Below are 26322 nucleotides of genomic sequence, written 5' to 3'. Positions count from 1 at the left end.
CTCCCCAGGGTTGACACGTGCCCTGGTAAATCCAGGAGCCCCAGCGCTCACCTTGGCACGATCCTACGTATCGCGCCATGGAAAGCCAATACTTTGGCCATGGGGCAGAGAAAGGAAAGGTTACTTTCATCAGGAACTGTGAGTTTAATCTTCTTTCATTGCCGTTGGGTAAAGCTGTACAGGTTTTCCTGAAGTAATTTCCCCACAAGACCTACGTGACAGGTCTTGTCTGGCAGATCGCCCAGCCCTGGCTGCAATTTAATAACTAAGCATAGTGCCATGGTAAGTCCATGGTAAGTCCACATGGATGCTCTGGTAGGCCAAATGGGAGCTCCATTAAAAGATGTCCAATTCACTTCCAACACACATGTGAATGAAACTCACTTCAACAATGGTCTTAGCTTCAGGTACTCACTCACTGCTGGCTACTTACAATGGTACCAGGGAAACCAGCGAGTCCAGGAGTTCCCGAGTCACCAGGGTCACCTACTGTCCCGTTACAGCCATCATGACCCGGTTTCCCCCTTGATCCTGGCTGCCCTGGATGACCCTGTGGAGGAAAAAAAAAAAGTGTTTATCTATCCATCTGTTTCTAGTTTTCCTTTTCCTGTAGTCACACAGTATTTAGACATTCTCACATTGAGCCCAAGGCTTCGATCCATGGGAAACTATGATTTTCAAAGACAGAAACAGACAGTGCCTTTTTTTAATATAGCTGCAGCTTGAACCAGATGCCCCAGACAGCATGAAAAAATGAGTAGTGAAGGACCTTTCAGAAAGGGTAGGAAAGCTATGTTCAATGCAGGCTCTGTTAAGCAGAGAACTAAGCCAGATGAGGCTGCTGTGCAGGGAGCCACCAAGAACTGGGATTGTTAAGCATTTCAGTGCTTCATACTGCAAGAGTGGGAATAAAGGTTCCTCGCTGGCTTTGAACAGCTTCCAAGCCGCGAAAAAAGTCAGAGATGCTTTTGGAGCTAGGTTGAGTGTCGTGATGAGGCTGTAAGTATGGAAGAAAACAGCAGGGATCAAAGCAAGGCAGCCGGGGGCACTGCAGAAACTCCACATGGAGCCTCTGAAAAGTTACTCCTGTCTCAAACTGGATTTCCATTGCTGAGCCTACATTCACCTTAATTGCTCTTACTTCTGGTTTGCACTGAGGCTGATGAGAAGCAAATCTGCCCTTGAGCAGCTCTTTCTTCCCAGGGACTCAGCCAGAACAACCAGAAACTAATATAAAACATTTCTCCGTTCTCCTCTATCTAGAGGAAGTTTTCTCTTTGCTTCTGCTTTCTTGCTTAGAAGAAGAAAGAAATCTGCCCACGTTCTTACCTAACTCCATCAGGTACTGGCATTCCTCACCCCAGAAGAGATGGCCACCATCCTCTCTTGGCCTCCAGCCCCACATCCTAGCACTGTGCCATTACCGTTCGTACACGTGCCTACCTATTTGCCTTCCAATGGTCAGTGTTAAGTCTTGGCCTGAGAAAACTGGTTGGAGAATGTAAGCGAGTAGGAAGGGCAAGGGACATTAAGGAGAGGACACAAAGAGCATGCAGGTTCAAGAGCTGTCTGAAGGTATTTATCCCTCACAACACAACGTGCAGAGGTCGGGAAGGCATGGCTAAAAAAGAAAATATGGTAAGGTGGGGAGAAGTGGTCCAGCTATAGCAACGCGGAGCTTCGCAGGGAAGCGATTTACTCTCCTTCCCAGAACGTTAGAGTGCTTAGAAAAAAGTCAGTAAGATGTGGTGAGATGAACAAGATCCTTGGCTCCAGGAGTGTTAATAGGAACGGGAAAGAGAGTCTTCTGCTTTTCCTTTAAGAGTGAGAAAGAGGGAGAGGAGGAAGATTGTGAGAGAGAAAGCCCTGAAACTCGATAGGGAGCTCTTCTGGAAACAAAAAAAAAGGGTGAAAGCAGAGTGGATGTGGATGCGTGGGCTGCAGAGCGGGGCCCCGGTGTCAGGGAGCACTACAAAGGAAACCCAAGCCTGGGAACTCTGTCCAGGGATTCCAGTGACTCAGATTTCTTTGTTATTTTATGACACAAGATGTAAAGAAGTGTAAGCTGGGAAAATACTGTGCTGTGAACTTTACCCGCTTTTCCTCTTTGAATGTTTCACTTTCATGGACCTGGTCAATTTGTTCAAAGTTTGACACTGTTTAGTGTTCAGTAAGTTTTTTAAGACTATCTCAAGCATGCCGTGCGAGCTATAAAGCAAATAACAATGGTTAGTACTCTTAAACTCATTGGTCTTTCTATGTGCTTTGCAGCTCTGAAATAATTAAGGAATGACCCACTGGTGTCCTTCGCTCACAAGCTTAAGAGATGTGAAGTACTTATCTCACAGCTCTTTCCTACAAAAGAACATACTTAGCTGGGTAACCTCCAGGGACACAGGAAACTTCCGTCCTTTCTTGTCCCCTTTACAAGGGGATTTCTCCACAGGACAAAGCAAATGGGCCTTAATTATCCGAGGGAACGAGAGGAAGCACAGATTCTGCTCTCTCGTCGTGTATCTGCAGTTCCACTCACTTCAACAAATACCCTTAGCTTAAAAGTGTGTACGTGGCTGATGCAGAATTTAGCCCAGAGATTTTAATTAAAGTACAAAGGCGTTAAACTAGCCTGCAGTATTTGCAGTTGGTGATTTCTTAAAGATGAGGTAACTGGCTACTTACAGGAATGCCATCTGCCCCGGGGAATCCAGTGACTCCTCTTTGCCCCTGGAGTGAAACAGCACAATTAAAATGATGTTCTGCCCAGTATTTTGCTCATTAGCTAAACCATCTGATATTCAAAAGTTACCACTTCTCCTTTGGGTCCACTTATTCCTGGATATCCTCTTTCACCTTTGTGACCTTTGGGACCTTGCACTCCTGGGATCCCCATCAATCCTGGTGGTCCAGTGAACCCCTGTGATCCAAGAAGTCCTGGCTGGCCCTGATAAAAATAATAAAAAAGCATTTATTTAGGAACAGTTGTGAAGCATGAAGCCAGATTAGTTATCACTGACGCAATGGAGTCAATTTCTGGAAGAGATAATAATCACAGAATCTCCTTCCATTCCAGTAGGCCAGATTCTCTGATGAACGTCATCTGTAAACACCACACAGAGAAACTCCAGCAACAGCGACCACGTAGTGCGTAACAAAATCCATACATGGAAATTAACACTCAAATCAATATTCACTACCTGAATATTCATGGCTGCTCTATGAAATAGTGTTTTCTTTGGAATAAGGCTTCTCAAGAGTGATTCTCACTGACCTACAACTTAATCAATTACACTCCAAGCAAATAAAATGTGCTAAATTGTGAAATCTGCTTAGTGGCCGTATTTCTTACAGATGGAGCCCGAAATTTAATGGCAGGATTTTCTGTCTCTTTGGAGATGATATTTCTACTTAGCAGTGGAGCCTGAAACTGATTAGATGCACACGCATCCACACAGGTCGAAGAGCTGCAGGCAGGGCTCCCTTGTCCTTCTCCCTTCCAGCGCTGGTTCGGCTCTTCAGGCCACTTCAAACATTGTTTAAAAATAATCCCCTGTTGACTGCCAACATCACAGGGCTCAACAGGGGAAAAAATCATTTTGAAATGACACAATGGTGGTTTAAGTAATGGGTTGTGACGGTATGTCTGAGATCTGTGAACCAAAGTATTTGAAAGCCATTCCAGACGTAGTGTCACCAAAGGCCCATATGTTTTGCATGCTCTACGGTACTCAGTGCCCTAATGACACTAATAGTAAATTGCTGCAATCTTTTCTGGAGAAATATACTTCAATGGCACAAAGCACCATCTACCAAGACGTTCTAATTAAGCTGGTTCTAATGAAAGTATTTTTAAAATGCAATTAGATTTTTCACAGAGCAGTGTGAAGCAGCATCAATATCTCACAAAGCAAGAGTTACAGCAAAACACGATCAGACAGATACATATTTATTCAAATGAGACAAAAAAAAATAAATAGCATCTTGTTTCAGTATAAAATACTTACACTCTCACCTATGCCTGGAAAGAAAGAGCTAGAAGATGAACACATTCCCTGTCCAAGAAGGATAAGAGTCCAACTTCATTCAATGCCATTGAGGTGCAAGGAGTGGAGGAGGGCCGTGTAGGGACTTGAAGAAATGAACCTGAAAATATCCTAATTCCTTTGTATGCAGAAAGTTGTAGTAAAGATACTGAACAATGCCTTATTGATTTTAGGCAAACTTTATTTTATTCTCCTATTGAAGGACAGGCACATTTGTGACACACTTTCAAAACTTCATTGTCAACCACCTATCTGTAATTAACATTTATCTATGCTACAGTTGTCTTAATATCGCAAACGCGAAACAATCACTATGACTGAAACACAGCTTACTTCCAATTTTAAAAACAAATCAATTTTCCACACTGCTTTCATGGAAAATGGCTGTCACAACAGTTGGAGTAGGTTTTTATATTTTAAATCCTATTGTAGCGTATCAAATGAGTCCATACTGAGAAGATGACATGGCCAAACAAAGTACAAAACTCAGTGCAATTTTTTTTGTTGGGAGAAGGAAAATGAGCCAGTACGAAGAATGAATTACCTGGAGTTTCTCAGGACAAGCCACCAGGATGGATCTCTCACAGTATGGATCTTTTGTTATACTGTTAGGATTCATTTGACAAAACTGATGGTTTAGGAGCATTGCCAAAGGACACCGGGGATTTAAGTGTTTGAGCTATCAGCGTGAAAGAGAATCTCTCCTCTGCTTACAACCAAGCCCAACTTTATATAGCATCCCTACTTCTAAACCAAGCCTGCTCATGTGGATTATCAGGTGCTAGGAGGCCAACGCATTTTCAAGTTAACAAACTAAGACGTAACAAAGGTTATATGAATACATATAAAATATAATATTGTTTGTGTTGGCAGGAGGCATAAGCATCTAAAAAGCGGCTGCTCACTTCCTTATGCCAGCCAGAGCTGGCTATTACAGATTCATCTTTCTCCACATAAGTAGTTTTCAGTTTTTTAAAAATCAGTGAATCTCTAAAAGTTATCCCATGGAGGTGCAGATTCTTGTCTAAACAGATTCACAGCAGGCATACTTTTCTTAATTAACCAAATTAAATGGAAAGATGCTGATTAGATGCACTAGAATAATGATTTAAATCTGAACCAATATTCATCAGTGTGAGCTCCAAGATCAGGAGAAAGAAGTATCTTCTGATGCCACTTTTTCTTGATTTTCTTAACGTACTATGGCTAAAAGATTAAGTATAAAGGAATTACGAGAGAGTAGATATGAGCATACACTATGAAATGGCCTAGGGAAATAATAGATATGTCATTCATTTAAAAAAATGCATAATCTGTGTTCTTCATTGTTTTTTGTAGAGCCCTATCAATTCTTATGCAAATATCAACATAAAATATTTCCACCTAACTATAAACCCTTAAAACTTAATTAAATACTTAAGCTAGTTTTTTCTTCCCCATACACCCAAATCTGGAGAGGAACCTTTAAAAAGGATGAAAACGTATCTCATACGCCTGCGAAGAATACACAAAAATTATTCTAATTGAATTGTAGAGATTTGAGTTGGTTCCAGTCTCAATTTAATTTTGAGAGGATCTGAAAAATAAATGTTTCAGTTACTTCCACAAAGAAAGGAAAACGTGGATTCTGTACAGTGAAAATGCCGCATAATTTCTGAAGTATCTGAAAGCCAAAAGCAGTCAAATAAGTTCCAAAAGCTACTTGTCCACCTGAGATATGCAAACCATCTCTTTAGTGCCCATCTACACCCTTTTTGTGGGCAGCAGGCTGCAGGCAGAACACGTGTAAAACGTTTAATTGTAACTTCTGATAAAATGCTGGATATGTTCAGAATTATCAAATCCGTGCCGGGCTTTCTGCAGGGACCATAGAGAGCCGCAATAGTTCAAAGGTGGCAATTACATGGAACGTGGCTGCCTCTCTAATTCCAGCACCAAATACCACTCTCCCACTTCCAGCTCCTTTTTCCTACCTGGTGTGGAAGAAGAAGTAAACAAGGAATGGAAAACGAGTAAGAGAGCTGGGCAATGCCAGCGTCCCTTCCCCACACTTTCCTGGTAATTATCTGATCATTTGTTTGTTGAGGAATAGGGGTTATTTAATATTATTTGCAATAAAGACAAGAGAATCGATCCCTCTGGGACCAGTTTAGCATGAGGCTACAGTCAGAGCTGGAGAAGCACTTCATATCATGACAATGTTTGTGTAATTCTTCAGCCAATTACTACCTTGGTTTGTTAACTGAATTAACTTTGTTAACCTTTGTTAACTCAGACTTGTCAGCTTTTACACTGCTTGCTTTATGCTAGATCTTTTGTTGAACAAGTGTGCCCCTTTTTCATTAGCAAATGACCTAAGAACATTCTCTCTTTTGCAAAGGTCATTGAGGAGATTTATGCAATCAATTTGAAAGGTTTAGTCAAATAAAGCATGACTCAATTATTAGAGTCCCTGTGTGAAACATGCCACACATGGAACTGCTCTGCTTGGGCTCCTGGAGGGTCAGAAATCCTAGAAAATTCTCCAAAGCTGTGAAATTGTGTCCGGATTCAATTTCCAGGTCAAAAAAGAAAAGAAAAAAAGGCAAGCCTAGGTAAAAATGCTATCCCTATCTGTCATATTTTAGACAACTTGCCAAGTACTTTCTTTGGTGCTCCCCTTCCTTAAATGATAAAGCAATGCAGAAACGTGCTCTGGCCCACGGTGCTCTCTGGCAGAAGGCTTCCCATTTTGCTGGGGTGAACTGGAACTCTTCCCAAATCTAGAGCGTGGCACGATGACCCCGTGTCACCCACCACCGGATTTACAGGCCAGTGCTAAAAGGCTTACCTAAGCGTGCCCGGCATCCTGCAGCCAGCACCTCAGAGGGAGTATGCGAAAAGAAAAGGAAAAAGTGGGCTTATGGAATATCTTGTAGACTAGCAAGAAGTTTTTCCTTTGTTCTTACAAAAAATTTCCACGACTGTCCAGATGAATTACAAAGCTCCCAATGTCAGGATACACTCCCACATAGGCAGTCCCTGCTTGGCTCTTCCTGCGACTTCAGCTGACTGGAAAAGGTCTCGCTCAATTCATGTGGCCGGCCCAGCCATGTGCAAAAGCTATTCACAGAGAGGAGCAAAGGTCAGAAATTTAGGAAGCCTGGAGGAAATCTTCCCAGAAAATATTTGCAATGTTGTATATACATTGTCGCTTGTCCAGTGACGTGCATTAAAAGAAAATGCTGTCGGGGTTGTGATTGAATTTAGTAACTGCATTTTGCAATTAAGTCCCAGTGGACTTAAAAAGATCCTGAGCAGACTTTTAAATCTGTACTGAATGTTCATGTTCTGCAGCTTGAACTTTAATTTCCAGTTCCTTTAGGATCGGACAAATGAAAGAGATGTCATGTTGCAATTCCTCCTTCCTTCTAATTTACTGCTAAATTTACAGTGTGGAAACAAAACTGGTAGAGGAGGGCGTGCTACTTTTGAAAGCAACCAATTGTTTGAGGTGCTATACAAATAAAGATACAATAAATGACAGTAACTGCTCCAAAGGTTTTAAAATACAAATTGCTGAGAATCCCACCTACCAGTGTGGAGATACGAAGAAAGGAGAAAACTGTTGATTTGCAATAAAGAGGAGACAGAATCGGAATGACTGCAGAGCGTCACTGTCATTGAGCCCATTTCTCCGCATTTCATTACAGACTTCCATTTTGCAACTGCTTCTGGTACACGGAATGCGATGACTCAGTATTCCCCACAGGAAAACGATCCTTGTAGGCCATCATTTATTTAACAGTGGACAAGAAGAAAGGAGGTTAATTCCCTGCCATTTTAAAAAGGTCATTGGTGAAAGGACAAGTTCACTTCCTGTGGGAAGGGTGATCTGACCGTGACGGACAAGTGGGAGCTGGGACTTTTTGTAAGAGGGCTCAGCTTGGAACAGTCCCTGTAAGAACGGATGGGGAAAGGATGTGACAGCAAGGACCTCGATGCAGTTCCACTGCAGGGAGACCGGCGAGCGGAACAGAGAGCAGCTCACGAGGGAATAAAATCGGTTAGAAGGAAAATGAGCAACTTATGAGCTGATTAAAAGTGCTAACCCAGGAAAAGGTATCACCGTGGGCACACAGAAAAGAAACAGAAAAGTTTTTAAACATAATGCTGGCAAAATGTGGAAAATGGGGCGTAAAGGTAGTGAATTTGTGATTTTCTGAGGCATAGAATCATAAAATCATAGAATAGTTTGAGTTGGAAGGGACCTTTAAAGGTCATACAGCCCAGCCCCCCTGCAATGAGCGGGGACATCTTCAACTAGATCAGGTTGCTCAGAGCCCTGTCCAACCCTACCTTGAATGTTTCCAGGGATGGGGCGTCTTCCATGGAGGTAGGTATAATAAAGCAATCGTTGAGCCCAACTGGAAAATGTATGACCTTAGCGCTTCCCCCATCCCCCCAAAATATAAACTACAAGGAATAACCTCAAGAACCCTGTTGCAACACACTAAATCAGACTGGGATGGGCATATCACCTGGCATTTCTCCTGAGGCATAAATCCAGGAGTTTATGGATTGAACATATTAGAGGGGAATACGTAAGGGAAGGGTTTGGGGTTTCAGCTCCTTACAGTGCATGCTGCGCCAGAAATACTTCAGCTACGGGGTTGCCCAGCTTTGGGCTGAGAGACAGAGGAAAGCAGACCACATGGAGCATCCTGCTGCCATAGCTCAACCAGTTTCTTTAGAGTCAGCGACTGCTTCTGGTGGCCCCAGGCTGCCCAGTACATACAGATCTCCAGACAGCTCTTCGCACAACGCCCTCTGACTATTTGCAGAACCAATTCCAAAACAATTTTAAGAGCCTGTGGGTCCTAACTGATTATTTTTGCTTAATATCTCCATGGCAGGGATACATGCGTAGTCTTCCTTTCCTGCCAGCTCTACTAAGATGAAATTTTTGTTTACCAACACTTCTCGGTGGTTACTGGAATAAACCAAGTTTAAAATATCTCACTTTCAAAGCTTTGGTGGGTACAGTCAGTCACTGATGAGCACAACATCTACCACGATGCAGAAGACACCGGTACATTTCTACACCATGTATCATTATGCTGGACATTGATAATGTAATTTGGATGGTTCCATCCACCTCAGCCACTCAGAGACTGTTTTAGCAAGTTTTAAACATTTTGCAATTCCACCTGGGAAGTAAGTCAGAACAATCTGTGGAATGGTAGAAAATGCTAGCCACTGGAAAGATTATCTGGGAGAAAAAAATCCTAAAGTTTGTGCAGGCTTGGTTGTTAAACATATTAGCGTGCCACTTTATCTCTGTGTCTTCAGGACTGTAATAGTGACTATTTTCTAAAAGACAGATGATCAATCTCAATTTGCAGTGAGCATTCAGAACCTCCTCACTAGATGGCACCAGCCATTGCTGCTGCAGGCAGCCCCGACCACCGCAGGTGCCGGTTTCCAGAGCACGTTATAAAATCTGATAAAGAGTTCAGGTAGGGTCAAAACATCTTTGTGCGAGGCCTAAGGCAACAAAAGCAGAAGGTTTCCTGCAAAACGTCTGGCAGCGAGATAGCTGGGAAAGTGCAAATGCAATGGGATGAAATTCATCGGGCAACCGAGCAGCACGGCTTCCTTCGCGTGGTGGAAGGACTTGGTCTTCTAAGAGGAATGAGAAAAACTTACTATTTTATTTCTCCAGTGGCTTGCTAAATTTACATTTAATGTCACAGGCCTGCATCTCCTCAAATTTATGTTCTGAATCTGTATTTTACTGTCGGGCTGGGATTAGCTTCTGCCATCACCTGGTTACCAGCGTTAGGAAGGGATGGACTTCTGTGACCTAACTTGACTATTGACAAGCAAATGAAGCAAACTTTTCTCATGTGCCTTAAACTGTGTAATACTCAATTCTTAAACACAGAGCAGCACTGAAAGGGTCAGCAAGCTTTGGGAAAAAAAAAAAAGTACATAGCTAATGGTTATTTCTATTTTTAATTTATCTTTTGCTACTTCAGAGGTTATTTAGCTGAGTTTCACATTCCAGCTTGTTTTCTCAGAAAAAAACTTTCCTTCTCATTTGTTAAAAAGCTTTTTTATTTATACCAAAAAGTAAACAAAAAAATTATAAAATTCACTTTAAGTTAAAAATAACTAAAAAATGAGGCTAGTTCAGCCTTGTGGCATGGTAACAATTTGCTGCCCTTTCAACTACATTGTCTGGACATGCGACATTTTCTCTCAGGACAGTGGCGACCAAATGACATTAACATTAATTCCAGAGCAGTGATTCAGCTTGGAGAAGGCTTTTTTTTTTTTAATTAAGGAAGGAATAAGCATTAAATCTTCATAAAAAAAAGAACTATGAAAGGGTTCTCTTTACCAGAAGCCACAGCCCTTCTCTGTAGTCAGTAAATGAAATAATTTTGCACTGTTTTCTGTTCCCATGGTTTGATCTAATGTGTGATCTTCCGGAAAGTTGCTATGTCACCCAAGAAGATAAAACATGCGTAAAAGAAAATATACGCTAGAATGTAGGTCAAGCGCTCGAAAGAACCAGTTAGAAGTTTCTTCATGTCAGAAGATACATAGGAGCACATGTCAAAAATGCTTTCTGTGCTTTGCAGAGCTGCTGTAGAAAGAATGATACCTGGACTATGCAATGGTCTCTCAAAGATAAACATCAGAAAGGGCAAGTCTAGACAAAACCTCATGAGGTTTTCCATGCTAAGTCTTCACAAGTTTATTGCGCAGAGGAAAGGAGAAGAGGAAGAAGGAGAAGATGTGGGAAGGAAGCGGTGGGCAGAGGGGAAGGGTGGTTTTGTCTGCAGACTCAGTAAGGGGATAGCCCTGAAAGTTCGAAGCAGCACCTCTGCCGAAGTTTGGCTGCACAAACAAATGATGAGGTGGTTAAGTGAGCTAGGGACTGAGTTTGCAACACATCAGACGTTTGTGGAGTCTGTGCATTCACGTTCTTACTGTCTGGTAAATATGAAGTACCTTACCCCTCTGCCACTGAGAAGTAAGCTGTAGTGGGGTCAGTGTGTAAGCAGACGCTAAACGTGGAGCAGTGGTTGCCAGGCTATAAATTCACATCCTGGTTTAATTCTTGATAATTTACTGGCTTGAAAATTTGGAATCAGAACTAAGACATATGATAGCAAATACACTATCTGATAAGCATGCTCTACCAAATTATGCATAAGACTTGTAATGACTTGAAAGGCACCATATTTTTTTTAAGGGTTGTATTTATTGAACAAACGTGGGCATTTATCTACATCCAAAGCTCCCATCAGATGAGGGTGACATCTTATGGCATGATATATCCTGATGCAGACATTCAAACTAGGTCAAACGAATGCAGCCTGAATGTGCCCATTTTTCTTAATTGTCTATAAAAGGATCTTAGGTCCCTACCTCAAATGTTGACCTCCACATCACTGCTTTCTAAACTGTGCAAAAAGGCAATACCCCAAAAGATCAAGTCCCGGAATTGTGGATTTAGCAGTCAGGATTAAGATTCAAACTTGAGCATGAAAATTATGCTGCATGAAAAAGGAGCTGGATATAAATGCAATAAATTTACTGAACTTGGCAGACAGTATATGCCAGAACCATTGCTACTGGTGGTGCAAAGTAGTAGTATTTTCTTGGAAGTTACAAATGTTTCAGCATAAAAAAGTGATCAGATGATAATGCCATGTGCTCAAAAGCATATTCATTTATTCCAAGCATATCATCTGTCCCCTACCTCGCTTCCTTTTTGCCTACTCAGATACATGTTTCTTTTAGGCTGCTAGGAGCCACATAAATACCAGCGTTTCTATAGCTTCTTAGCTCAGTTTCTATCAATCATCTTTATTCAAGGCATAAAAAAATTTCTGCCTGCACTGGGCTCTGCTGCAATTCTGGTATGGGGCTCTGGAAGGATGTAAGGGGACCATGGGGAAGTCTTCAGATGCCAGAAACCTGCAGAGCTAGCAGAGCTGGGGCTGGCCTGACGCTGTGTAACCTGGAGAGATGCTTTGAGTTAGGGTGCGAGTAGAAGTGCGACTAATGGAGCTACTCATTTTGTGTTGGTAAACCAAGAGTACCAACCTAAGACACAAAAAAATTACTTCTATTGACATGTAAATATTGTCCTCTAAGTTCCAACTAAATACTGTTTTTAAGAAAGAGTTAACTAAAATGACTTAAAGATGTTACTTTGAATCAACTTAAAGTTGAGATCATGGGCTCATGATGTTTTACAGAACACTAAAATGACATTGATTTATCATTGCGAAACATTCATCACCACTTAATTAATTGGAGAAGGTTAGTTTGATAGCCGACCAAAAATTCACCAGAGAGGAAAACCATCTTGCCAAATTTGCTCTTACAGCCAGACAAACATTAAGACGATGGGTGTGGAGCGGGAGGAAGCAGGGAACTCCCAGCTACTCCGTGACAGTTGCTGCATCATGCTTATGTAAAAGGGTAGACTTTGGTCATGGTACCTAATAAATGTTTGACTGAGCATTTTGAGGGACTGCAAATGCCTCACATGTTTTTAGCACAAGGAGTATGTTTTCAGGACAGTAGAAAATTCTGTTCATTCAACATGGGTTTTAACAGGATTAAAAAAGCCAGACACTTCCCAGGGCACCATATGATGCAGCGCAATTCTCCTAATCTGCTAGTATCTACAGCAGAACCGTTGTTTCATTCTTTCCATTCATTCCATTCATTTTATTACCATCATACTATTAAGATCAACTGCTTCTTATGACTTTTTTAAAATCACAGGTCACACAAAATGCTAAAAACTTGCATAACACAGTGGGCTGGATAGCTGTAAGGCTGCTGCTTGGCTAGCCGGGCTCCTCAAGGCAAGACAACAACCAGCACCTGCTCGCGCTAGAACATTCAGTCATAGACCCGAAAGCCGATCCGCCAGCCCAATTGCTTTCAAATGGCTTTTGGTGGTGTGTGGGAGTGTTCTCAAGATCCTAAAATTCAGGAAGTTCAACACAGATGTTTTCTGTCAGTAGGCGTTGGAAGCACCAATAGTAACATCTGTTCACTTTTCACATTTGTGAGAACATTTTTTTTCTGTCCAAAAACCATTCACTGTTGAAATTTCCAAATTGTGCAACTGGCCAAAATGTTAAGCTCATTAGGCTCCATGAGTTTAAGAGTATGTGAAAATTAAAACCCCTGCAGGAGCTCAGTCTATCATATGCCAATTTTTCCATTCTGTGCTCCTCTTCTGCTTAAACAAAAACATAACTATTTCTGTGGTGGGAACAGCTATCAAAACTGACTTGATTGTGCAAATATAAGTTACTACTGGCTGTTTTAACCGTAGAAAGAATTTCATTCTCCTACAGAGGCTGTGACTTTTTTAGTAAGGTGTGTGCGGAGATGATACCCTCTCCACATGGGAACCCAGAATACACGCTCTAGCAGCATGTACAAGGGACTCAGTGCAGTCCTTAGACACCCTCACACTCCGGTCATGGGAATTTACAGTTTGGGACGGTCTCCGAGTTCCCGGCAAGGCCAGATGATTGGCTCTGAACCGCCAGGAAGGACGGGGGGCTTTGAGGCAGATGTGCGCGGCACTATGAAGAATCATTGTTGATGCAGAATAAGACACATCTTTTTTTTTCTCCTAACAGTTCTGGACAGATGGGTCTCAAGAGCAGTGGGGTGCTGTGAGATCATGTGAACAGAGTTTGCACAGTTGTTTTCTCTACACCATTTGCTAATCTTGATGTTAGTATCAACGCGGATGCTCTAGAAATTTCAGCAACTGGGACTCTGCTGAAGCCTGCTGTTGAGTCAGCTTACGCTGAAGCTAAATGAACCCTTACGCCTTCCTGTGGATGTGGCTTGTTAACATCACAAATATTCAAACGCAATCACTTTGACGGGCTTTAAACTGAGCCTGGCTTCATCTTGGGTTCGTCTCCAAAAACAACAAACAGGCTAAGTAATCTCTGAGAAGCCTTGCCATCTTCAGGTAGTTAACAGAAATACTGAAAGCTGTCAGCAGTTGTCTTTTATATAATACAGTTAAGTTTCCTGTCTTTTGAATGCACAGATTCACAGAAGATTTTTGTAAGTTGACAGTACTAGATCAAGCTGAATGATCTAGGGAAGTTAAATGATCCGGGGAAAGTATTATAGCAACGAATTACTTGGACAAGTCTCTGTGATCCCACACAAGCCTTTTTTTTCTTTTTTTCTTCCCCCTTGAAACCAGGAAGGAGGAGAGTAAAATATTTTCCTTTGAATCCTGAAGGAAATAGTTCTATATCATCTACCTGAAAAAGATATTCTCTCTGTTGAATGTAACGTGTGATAACAGTCCTGAAGAGGGTCAAGTGAATCATGAATTTGAACAGGAAGGTATAGTTCTCCAGATCCATTACGAAAGATCTAGTTTTTGTGTGATACTCAGTTTGAGGTAGCAATAATGGGGGCCAAGAGTGCCCACACATCTTCTGCAGATTCCAAAATGTCATCACTCATGGGAGAAGATGTTCTGGAGAACAGCAGCAGCAGACAGTTCCACAGCTGCTCAAGGAGAAAACCTATTTATCATTTCAAATGCTCATTTCAAATGCTACTGGAAATTTTTTAACCGTTTATTGTAGGCAGTGTGGGCTATGCAGCTGCTTCAGGTGAGGAATGGGATGAGAATCTGAGCAAATCATTCTGCTCGATCCTTTACTCCTTTTCATTCTGCAGACACCAAGGGAGTGAAGGTACTAGTGAACTGTAATGGCTAGTTTCTTTTACTTGAAGGACATGCCATTAGTTTGGCAGGCCCTGGAGAAAACTAAGGCTGTTCTCCAACTGACAGTAAATGCAGTTAACGTGGAGGAAAAGACAAGCCTTCCAGACAAGGGGAAAGAGCAGAAGGAGCCTTCACCTTCTATGGGAGCAACAGACAGCTTGCTAAAGCATTTGTCATGACTGCTCATCTGGGTCCCATCACTGGGGACTGGTTTCAGGCTTCAGCGTGAGGGGAGCACTTTCAGTATTTCAGATTCTGATTCTGGAATGCCTCCAAGCTGTGTCAAGTTAGTGCCTTCTTGGCTAAAACACGGTCTGCTTGCAGTATTAGCTGTGTCAAAGAAATCAGTGCTGTGCATTGCCGTGCTGTCTTCATGAGCTTATGATAATATACTTGCAGAGATGCTTCCATCAGCCTAATGGGAGAGGCTGCATTTATTGACAGGGAAATTCAAATTGCTGGTGATGAAAGGTCAGAACAGCACAGTTCACAGGTCGACCATGACCCCAAACATCTGCTAGGATGCCTCTCCTGCTTTACCCTTCTGCTACAGGCATGGATGAAAGGCAGCAAGAGGCAAATTTGAAGCTACTTCTCCTTTCCAAAAAACTAACTAATGCTGGAACATCTGCATCCTAGATTTATAGGGCCTGGACCTCCAGGTACCTGAAATTACTTCAGTTGCCACAGGGAGCATCAGTCTTCTGTATTTTTGACAGAGACAGTAACACATACACTTCGTGTTCACATGGCTCCTTGGAGTTTTTGACCTCCCTCTTCCCTTTCTGCATGAAAAAATGTTTCATATTTAACTTTCTTACCTCTTCTGCATCTGGGAGAGTTTATTGCTTTTACTTAGCTTCTGAAAAGAGCCAATGACAGCTCCCCTGTGCAAGCTAATGCCTATATTTTTATCGCTTTTTTGTCAAGAGGCAAAGGACACCTGTTACGTGAAAGCAAACAAACTCTGAGCAATACTGTTATTGAGCGCTACAGTGCTCAATACAAACTGTGACAATGTGGATGGCTAAATGAGTCACTACAGCCTAGAGACTGGTAACCCCCAAATTACCCGGGCAATAAGCAAGAATAACCAAATATTACCTGTTCTGTCTGACCCTGCTTGAGCAGAGGGGTTGGTGTAGATGCTCCTAGGAGGTCCCTTCCAACCTCAACCATTCTGTGAATGGATGAAATACGGCAATACACCCGATGTTCAAAATCCTCCTTAAGATCCTGCCACTTAGCTGATTGTCAGGTCTATTGCTTAGATTTTTTCCTCTCTGTGATGTCCGCAGAATTTTTCTGTGTCTGTGTATGTATTTATTCACCCTTTGGTTTGCTGTCTTCAGATCTCTGTGTATCTAACACAGGCCGTAAAGCACTCTAGTCTCTTTAAAACAGATAAGGGGAGGGAGTCACTGACATAAGGCAGTATACTTCCTTACTGTTAAACACTGGTAATTACTGTGAACTATTCAGGTAAAGTTAGCATTACTAACAAAAGCCAAGCTGCAAGTTTACAGCTATCTGCCTGTGGATACAACAGCTGCACGCCTGTTGCAGACATATTTGTGTACGTGTGAGGTCTCCCGTATCTTTACGGTTTAGGTGGGTGCAGTATTTACGAGGCAAGCTAGGCTTCTGGTTCTGTGACGCTTTAATAACCTCAGCTAAATCCCCGCCAGACCTGTCACTCTACCGACCCTACTGCTTTAGGCAGAATTTGCAGTTCTGAACTAGATTGCAAGAGTTTCTACTGTTAAGTTACTTGCTTCCACAGGAACACATCAGCGAGCACTCCTGAGTAAAAAATTACTTTTTTCTGAACACAGACCGCTATTTCATTACTTCGTGGCATGAGAAGCAACTGAAAGAGAGTGCAACTAAAAGGAGAGATTTGAAGAAAGAGTCAGAGAAAGAAAGATGGGGGGATAATCAGCTTCCTCTGGATATTTTTGAGTTAGGGCCGTACTTCTCTTCCTACTCCCCCTGTCACCTCCAAACAAAAAAGAAACCCACATCAGACTTTGGAACAGATAGATATATGAAAAGAATATAAATGAATTTGTCTTAATAAGGCTGAAAGAATATTCAGGGGCTGAGTTTGCAGTAGCAAGTACTGTATTAAGAATTGATGAAAAATAATTTCTAGTTATGCTGGTTGGGTTAATGCAACATGAGTTCCATAAATACTGACCTAACTACAATGAAGAAAACCAGAAATCTGCCTATTTGCATATTTTTTTTGGTCTTGATGACTCCTGATGATTTTATCTATCTAGTTTCTACACATATTAGATGCCTTGAGAAGATGGAGCTAATTCTAAAAGAAGACAGTTTAGTAACCCAATGGGGATTATGCAAGTCAGGGAGAATTTTAACGAAGCATCATAGAGAAAGCATTTGCATTATTAACTATAATAAATTGTGGACAGAAAAAAAATCAAAACTATTTCCTTTCAGCATTCAATAAAACTATTTTATTCTGAAGAGAAATATGGTTTCTTATAATTTCCAAATAATTTTTGGTTATTTATAAAGGCCTATCTAAACACTGAGATATGGATGTCTTAAGATTTCAAATTATCACAGAAATTCAAATAATGTTCTTTATTTTATGCAAAGAAGTTACTGGATTTCTGCAGAAGTCCCTCCTAGACTGAACTTTCCCCAACAAATTCAGATCTTAGTATGCAGAAAATCAAAAAAAAAAAATAAAAACAGTAGTGAAATGTATTTTGAAAATACAGGAGAAACGTTACGGAAAATAGCTGGAAATGTATTTTAAGATCTAGCAAAAGATTAGACTTAGTAGACTGCTTTTCAGCTGTTTAACTAAGTAACTTGCCATTTCATTCAAGTCATACCTTAGAGAACTGATGACCTCATTACCCAATCGCATACCTAATCCTTGACAGTAGAAATCAGCGATAATTTGAGAAAGCAGCTAATTGACGTCAGAGCACAATATTCTCCATCGCACTGAGAACACTGCTGCCCTAGACTGCCGCTGATAACATAAATAGTAGAAATAAATAGTTGAAAGCAAAAAATAAACAGCTGAAAGTAGTTGAATCAAAGTAGGAAATGGCAGGGAAAGCGATAGGAAGGGTGAGGAAGACCCCGGAAGAACGGGAGGCTCTGCCAGCGTGGGGAAGGCAGGGATACCTGGACACAGCCTGGTGGCAGGCACAGGCACAGCCCCGCTCCCGGGCCGTAGGGCTGGAAGCTGCCATCTCAGGGAGGATTTCTACTGTCTGCACGGGTTACTTGTGTTATTACCTTCTTAGTGGGAAACACTCGCCACTCCAATTCTCTCTGCCTACGGCAAATGGTTATTATGAAAGAGAAAACCCAAACCCCACCAACCCTACAGCGGGTCTGAAGCAAAGAATTTAGAAGTCACGGCCAGGACATGGGTGCCTGAAGGTTCCTCAGTTCCCACAAGCCAGGATCACTGATTCCCTCCTTCAAGCGCTAGTACTGCAAGGCTGTTTGGTTAACTGTTTCTTTCTAGGTTTTTTCTGGTCTGTGCTATTTATAAAGCACATGCATTACTTTCCTTCATATATAAGACACAGCTATTAATTGGTGTTTTTAAGAAATACAGCTCTCAACTTCGGAAGAGAAATGGACACTAAATCTCACCCTGACAGTGTGTGGGGATGACTTTGTTCACTACAGATGAACAAATCAGTAATATTAAGGAACCAGAAGAAGTTTTAGGAAAAAAACCCAACAAACTGGGGCAAGAGATGCTCCATGAAGTCATACTGAGGGACATCAGCATTTCTAAAGCCTTGGCAGCCAGGTGTCAGCTGTTAATCCTATACAGAGATGTTAGAAATGATATGCCCGAGGTGGAGGGCAGCTGGGAAGACATGTGAAGCTACATGTAAACCCCTGGGGAGAAAACTGATAGAGATAGACTTGAAGCCAGAACACGACGCTGTGTAAGCGCACACCTCCATCTCCCACAACAGCAACGCTGCCTTTGAACCATACTTCAGCTATTGAAAAACACAGACTTTGGGTGGAGATTCACAGGATAGAATAGGGAACCTACTGGAAACAAAATTAAGTATAAATAGTCTTTTTGCTTTGCTTTTGCCTTTTTCTGCACTGTTTTGCTTTTTTTTCTGTACTGCCTCTAGACTAACAGTAGCCAAACAGTAGCTAAACTGCAGTTATTTTATTAAAGAACAAATTACTATAAAATTTACTTTTACCTTAATATTTGCCTGATATTAGAGAGTGATTGTAGGATAAACAGGCAAAACTACTGCCTTCTCATTCCTCAGTGAGTAAGTGCGTGCGGATACTGATGCTGGCGTGAGGCCGGTCTGCGCTGGGCTAACAGCAGTATCCCTCCTTTGCGGTGAACTGAAGATGGGAAGCACCCGTCGAGGAGCACACTTCCCACCTGTCCATGCCCAGCACCTCCTCACGCTTGCCTCTCCAAGTCCACAGTGAGTCCTCTTCCACCCTTTGCAGAAACCCGTGCAGGTATCACAATCCCTATCTCACCTCAAGAGAGCTGCAGTTCTCAGACACCTTCTAAATTGAGGTGAATTTCTGTCAATTTGATATTTGCCAATGATTTTTATTAGGCTGCTTCAGCATCAGCAGCAATCCTTCAACACAGAGATAAACAGGCTTTCTTTTATTTATGGAGAAAACCAAGGAAGAGGCTTGGAAGAACACTTCAGAAGACAGTTTTTGTGCAGCTGTTAGCAACTTCATAGAAGAAATGCAAGAGATATGTGCTGGCATAATAATACATAGTGACAAATATGTAAACACAAAAAGCCAGACTGTGACTTAATTTAAGCCTTGTTCAGTCACGTGCTAGCTAAAGTATGCTTCCATCCTCATAATGAAAAAAACATCCAGAAATTTAAAACAATGGAAGCCACACAGTAGTTGGACTTCTTGCACAACCCCCAAAATATCAGCTAAATCTGATTTTTTCAGAATCTGATCTGATTTGTTCAGTAGTGAAAAAAATCAGTTATAGCTCCAAGATTAAATAGAAAATATGCAAGCATCCACTTAAAACGCTTTTACATTATTCATCACTTCTTCTCTTAAGTCTAACGGAACATGTATGTGTTCAGTAAAATGCATCAGTATCAGTTCCAGATTTAAAAAACTGATGACACAGTTGGTCTTAAATTTTGGGAAATGAGTTAAAAAACATTATTGAAAAGACTAGATTCTAGCTGTAATCAATACTCCTTGTTCTACATCCGGTGCATCAGATGGTGGTGACCGAAGCACGATGCTCTAGGCAGACCCAACTATCAAAAGGGCACCCTACAGGCCGTTTTGAGGGGACGCAAGTCAAAGAAATCGGAGAATTACCCCAGCAATCCGTCCTCATAGCAAAGCTGACTATCAGCAATTTACAGTCCCTGGGGACACAAGAAGCCACTTGAATGGACTAAGCAAGACTTGAAAAAACGGGCATTTCATGACCTCCAAGATATGGCCCAAAATACGCCTATCTTTTCAAGTAACTTTAATACCATATTACAGAGATTATATGATAAGATTGTCAAAGCCTCACTCAAGGTCAGCTGTCTGCAGCCACACCTACTTCTTATTTTTTTTCAAGCAATGGTTGCGGGGTGTCAGAGGTGCACTGGAAAATCTGTGAAGCAATTTCCAGTACTTAAAAATTACACTTTTAAAATGCTCCTACATATCCTTCAGGAGACTTAACTGGTACAACATTGAAAAAGTATTTGTTATAAAGTTGTGGTATGAACACTTCCAAAAATTGTACATACTCCTTGCTCCAAAGATTAAATTTTGTCTTGCAGAGACTCTTGCACCACTGCTACATCAGTGAATATTCCTGATGTGCAACAGCTCACGGAAGAGCCACCAATAGGCATTCCTGGTGGGGCTGCTGCCCTAGAAGTCAGGAAGCCACCTCATTGCCCTGCTACTTCAGCCTAAAAAATGCAAAGTATGAGTTACTTCTGGTTAAATTAAGCCCATGTTAATTTCTTGGCCGAAGTTCATCGGTTCCTTTTAGGGAGAGATGGATGCTGTGCAGAGCAGCTGCTCTCCTCACTGTCTGTCCTAAGGACCACAGGAACCCAATGGGATGGTCGAACTCTAAAAAAGAGACCAGTGATTTTTGGTGGTGCCTATTTAACAGGACTGCTCAAATGAAGTTCTCCCAAACTGTTAGCCGCTTCTCACAGCATCTGCCAGAAAAGTTTCTTCAGCTTTCTTTGGGAGGGTGGAGGGAAGGGGTGAACACAGGAGATCTTCCTTCGTGGGGGCTGTTCATCTGCCTTGCCTACGAGAGTCTTTGGTGACACTCTACATCAGGTCTTCCTTCCTTCCTTCTTCATGTCTTCATGTGGACTGAGAGGAATGGGGTACCACCTAGCGCATGTCCACCTACAACTCTGGTCCGTGTTGCCCATCTTTCTCAAGTAAAGAAGACTTTCCATCTCCATGCTATTGATCTACATGAGGAACTACAAACACCAAAAAATGAACATTGTGTGCAGTAGTCAGTTTCTTTAGAATGCTATGTAAAATTCACATAACAATCGGAGAGATTCATTTTAATCGCCTGCATGAAGACCATGCCACTAAAAATGAGCATAAATCCTATGAAAAATGAATGTCCCAAAGCCACTTACTATTGCAAGCATGAAATACAGACCTCCTTGTTTAAGTTCTCCTACACCACTCCAGTCTATTCCCTCCTCATTAACTCCACAGAAAGACTATTCATTCATGATAAGTTGGTTTGATTAGTTCAGATAATTTTCCATCGCTGTTCGCATGCTCTGTTCTGCCTCTTGCAAAATTGCTCAAAAGCTGCAGTCACGGCAAAGAGTTTTTGAGTCACTCTCATGAACTTGCTCCAAAATTTGTCTGCGCTGCCCAGTGCCTAAACCCACCAAAATAATCATCATAATGTTTGCATGTGGTGCTATTAGTTAAACATTTGGAGCTATAGCTGGAGAAATAAGGATTAGAACTTTTGTTAGTAATTAGAATCAGATGCCTGCAACAATCATTGCGGTTTTGCCTGATCATTCGGTTGTTGCTCAGACAGACTATCCACGACATGAGTGGAAAATTCCCGTGAGAAAAGACTCTGGAAATGCGGTCCAAATCATGCACTCTATTGGTTTGAATGGAGAAAATATGTAGTTTATTGTCAGTTTATTTTGATTATGGGGTAGCCAGAATAGACTGAATGCACCCCAATAAATGACATAGCTTTTCTCGTTGAAATGTATTCATTTTTGCATTATTATATATTTTTAACATTTAAAAAATTGTGGATAGAAAAGATTACTGGCACTGATACACACATATTAAATACTTTTATCCACATTTTATTGGTAAACAATTTTCTGACACATTTGTAAGTAAATAGACTGTAAAACATATCTCTAGACAAGTACCAATGTAGATGGATAAACAGTCTGAGAGAGGAGGTTTCCAAAAAATCCCAAGCTATCGTGTAATATTAACAGGAATACAGTGTGCTCTCAGCAGCACTACTTGGAGTGAAATGTTATGCCCATGGATGGTAAAGCAATGAATAAGCTGCAGTTAGTCCTGGTCGTGAAGCGCTGTGTTTGAAGGCTGGACACGAATGCCAAAAAATCAGTACAATTAAGTGCTACTGGTCCTACACATCCCATGTAGGCCATGTAAGAGCTTATCACTCATCTTGCTGTGAAAAACCAAAGTGAAACACAAGCTCGCCCACTGCATACTTGCAGATTTTCTAGATCTGCAGGGCTAAACAAAGCTGGGAACATAAAGCCACACAAGCCACCCAGTCTGAGGGCAGTCCAATGAGAGCTCAGCGCTGGACTTAAGCAGCCTTAAAAGCAGAGCTGTTTAGGATTATTGTGATGAATGTTTTCTTATCAGAAAAACAAAAACCAATCTGTCAGAAAGGATTCTTCGAATGGACCGGTTTAGAAGACATTGGTGGAGAGGGAGAAACAGGACAGAATTCCCAATTCCAGAATGGGGCTTTTGGTCAGAATGAGAGAAGGTGCCAACTCTTGTGCTAGCGAATGGCTACAGCACTCACAGGAGACGTGGGAAGTTCAGGTTCAAGCCTAGAGCACAGCTGCATTGCCATGTCTGTATTTCTTTTTCTAAATGTGGTTTTCCACCTCAGTCCTTTCAAAAAAAAAAATCTCAGTTTTGCCTTATTTAGGAATAAAATATCACAAGTCCTGAAAATACTTCAAGTCAGCAAAATTTGCTCTGTTAACATTTGTTCTGCCATACGCTACCCAAGAGCAGTCTCCTGGCTTTTATGCTGGAGGACAGCATGTTTGGATCTCGTTGCCTCCTGCCTTTTACACCTGCTATGCTGTGAATGGAGTCAATGTCACCAGGCTGGCACTCCTGGCCTTATTCCAGCCTAAGATTTCCTCATGCTGGAGGGAACCTCTTCAGCTGCTTTTACAGAGCAGCTTTAATTCCTCTTGCCTCCGGTGCAGTTTTCCAAAAGGGGACTGAACAGAAATTTAGCCTTCCTTATTTTTCATCTTCTGTCCAACAGCGTAGCTTCTGACCAATATGGCTTTGATAACCAAAGTGAAGGAGGTAACAACTTGCACGCTCATCTTAATTAAATGGTCATCTAGCTTTTATATTCCCTAATCTTCATGTGAACCAAAATGCAAGCGTACACGCTGCAAATCATAACTCAGAATTAGATGTACTTCTTTCTGAAAGGATTAGTGAAAAAGGAAAAGGTAGCACAGACTGAATACAGTGCTGGAATAGGACATTCGCTGGCTTGCAGCAGCAGATGCAGAAAAGGTTCCCACTGCAAAGAGAGACTGATGGTGGAAGTCTGCTAGAATAAGGTTCTCTCTGTGTCAACTTCTGGCCATTTACAGTTTCTTTATGTTAAAACCTATGATTCATAGATTTCTCTGCCTTTCACTGTAAGATTTTCTTAATTTGGGATTATTTTAGCTTTCAGTATACAGCCGTCACTGCTATTTAAACAGTAAATATGTTGCAATAAACTCTATTGCCTTGTCATCTCTGACTAACTCCACTGAGTTCAATTACACCACCCCAGTACTAGACCAGTGCAGCTGAACTGGGAACAAATTTGGGTCTAACATCTAACAGATGTGCGATGGGAAAATTTCCAATGTCTCTCCTTTTTTTCTTAGAAAGCAGTTCAGAGTAAAAGCTAGTTTAACTCCGGTTTCTCATAGCTCAGAATCTCTCACAATAACAAGCTTTAGGAATAACATGGGAATGAAAGAAACCACACTAATATAACAAGAGGGAATAACAGTTCTGCTTAAAATACAAACTATTTCACATACTTATTCCTAACCGTATTATATAGAATCCTTCCGCTGAAAGCATTCCAAGAATGTGCCATTTACCATTAAATCAATGAAGTCAAAGAGCATGGGAATGTACTCAGAGATCCCAGAAGAATCCATCCAGATTGCGCTATCAACAACCTGCAATGTAGTGCAAGGTTGAGACCGAGCCCCATACTGTGTCCAAAACTGGGCGATTATTTTTTTGAAAGCCTCAAATGCACATGTTTAAAGAGTACCATTTGTGGCTGTTTGTCTCAGGAAAGTTAATCAAAGTTGGAAAACAACGCTTTCTTAATGAACGTACTTTACTTTCTCTCTATCTACGTGCAAATGTTTATTGCAAACAAATTGTATGCAAGCTGTTCTGAAAAATAATAATTGAAGTTCACTCAAATACATGGCAGAAGCAGGAATTTTGCTGAGTTATTACATGCTCAGCTTTTTCACCCCATGCCTCGTCTAATGTTAGGACCCCAGCTTCTGAGATAAATATGATTCTTGTATAAACACATTCTTTCCAACAATATTCATCTGGCTCTTTGCGTCTAAGAGAGTATGAAACGTTACAGAGCTCTCAGCACTTCATTCTCCCTCTCATTCAGCAAGCGAAAATAAATCTTTGCTTTTTCTGCTGGTATATAATATGCAGTGCCAGGAGCTGCAAAATCCTTCCCTTTTCTAGTAGTGTCTAGCGCACTCAAGAACTCATCGTTAGCCACAGACGTGAGGAAATGTTAAACAAAGTTGCTACTGCATAATCATCCCCTCCTACATGAGCTCTTGCGATAGGTTTAATATTCAGCTGCAACTTGAAGAATATCCTTGTTGAGATTAATGTGGCATCATAGCCGGACTGCTTGCGTAGTTTTATTTAGAGTGGCGTCAGCATCCCTGCAGAGCGGTCCAGCTAGGCTATTTAAAACACATCTCAACAAGGCAAGAAGTCTGATTTTTCACATTCAATGCTCTGGAATTTTCACAGGGGAGTGGGGAGGTCTCAACTGCTGTTGGTGTCCGAAACAAGAAATCCTTATATATGCAGGACAGAATTTGGCTCCTCCTTTTCAGTGTGGGCTACATTTAAAGAGAAGGACCCAGCACAGCTTGCCAGCTCCCGGATCCAGATGCTCATCTCACCCATTTCTTTACTGTATATCAGGCTGAGACACAGGTGCTCCTTGCCTCCTTCTTCCCCTTTCTCTGCCCCATGCTCTACTGGAAGAGCACGAAGCTCATGAAGATGGAGGAACAGAGCTTGTAGGGGCACCAGCACTGCAGGGCTGGCCCCACGAGGACCTATAGTATGCTTCAATTTAGACACCACCCCAATGAAACAGCTGGTGCCGAACAGTTACATGGAGACAACAAGCAGAAATTAAGAACGCTACGATGATTTCATAGCTAAGATATCGCACTAACACTCTGGAGCCCTGAGTAGTTTAATTCTCAGCTCCATCGTGCCTTTCCTTCTTGACACTGGCAAAGCTCTTCCAGCTGCATCAGTGGATAACATCTCCTTTATTCAAGTCTCCGTCTCAACTTCTGCAGTGGCAAAACTCTACCTTTTTCTGATTATTTGCATCACTTCAGCGAGTAAAGCCCTCTTTCAGATTAGGACCAAATTTCTGTGTGAATAATACTGACAATAGAATACCTGTAACTCAGACTGTCATGCTAATTTGGAACTGTTCATTAAAGAAGTCCGTGTTTATCTTTTTGTTGATTTCATGGTACAAAGAAGAAAGAAGAAAACTTCCCTAAAATTATTTGCATGGATTTTCTTCATAGTAAACTCGTATTAATTGCCAGAGTGATTAGTTCAGTAAAAGCATGAGTAAGCAGTCTCGCACACACCCCCCCAGACACGCACACACGCACACGGAAAGCTCTTCGTGCCTCGCATGCAGGTGTCCATTTTTTGTGGAGGAGGGAACCCACAGCTCTTTCCCATTTGCTTATCATCCTTCTTGTGTGCCTGCTGAGCTCCACTCTCTGGAGGTCCACCTCCGGGGAGAGACATGTGATATGGGCAGCTTTCTATATTTAGATCCCAGAACAACTGAGAAGCCCAATGTTGGCTGCACTGAGCGGCTTTTCTGTCTATTGCCATGTCTGCAGCCGCCTGGAA

The 26322-nt window shown here is 41.7% G+C and overlaps 1 protein-coding gene across 3 annotated transcripts in view; it reads right to left on the bottom strand.

Moving 5' to 3' along the window:
* Window positions 1-26322, bottom strand: part of COL4A2 (collagen type IV alpha 2 chain) — a 147603-nt gene that overhangs the window by 51077 nt on the left and 70204 nt on the right. For all 3 annotated transcript variants that reach the window (XM_054224104.1, XM_054224088.1, XM_054224095.1), the window contains exons 5-7: window positions 2807-2941; window positions 2680-2724; window positions 434-550 (exon numbers count right to left, since the gene is read on the bottom strand). In XM_054224104.1, coding sequence (XP_054080079.1) covers window positions 434-550; window positions 2680-2724; window positions 2807-2941 — 297 coding nt within the window. The remainder of the gene's footprint in view (window positions 1-433; window positions 551-2679; window positions 2725-2806; window positions 2942-26322) is intronic.

This window comes from Rissa tridactyla, chromosome 1 (genome assembly GCF_028500815.1).
Source record: "Rissa tridactyla isolate bRisTri1 chromosome 1, bRisTri1.patW.cur.20221130, whole genome shotgun sequence".
Classification (NCBI taxonomy): domain Eukaryota; kingdom Metazoa; phylum Chordata; class Aves; order Charadriiformes; family Laridae; genus Rissa; species Rissa tridactyla.
The sequence above is the reverse complement of the archived record's forward strand: the minus strand, read 5'-3'. Positions and strand labels throughout refer to the sequence as shown.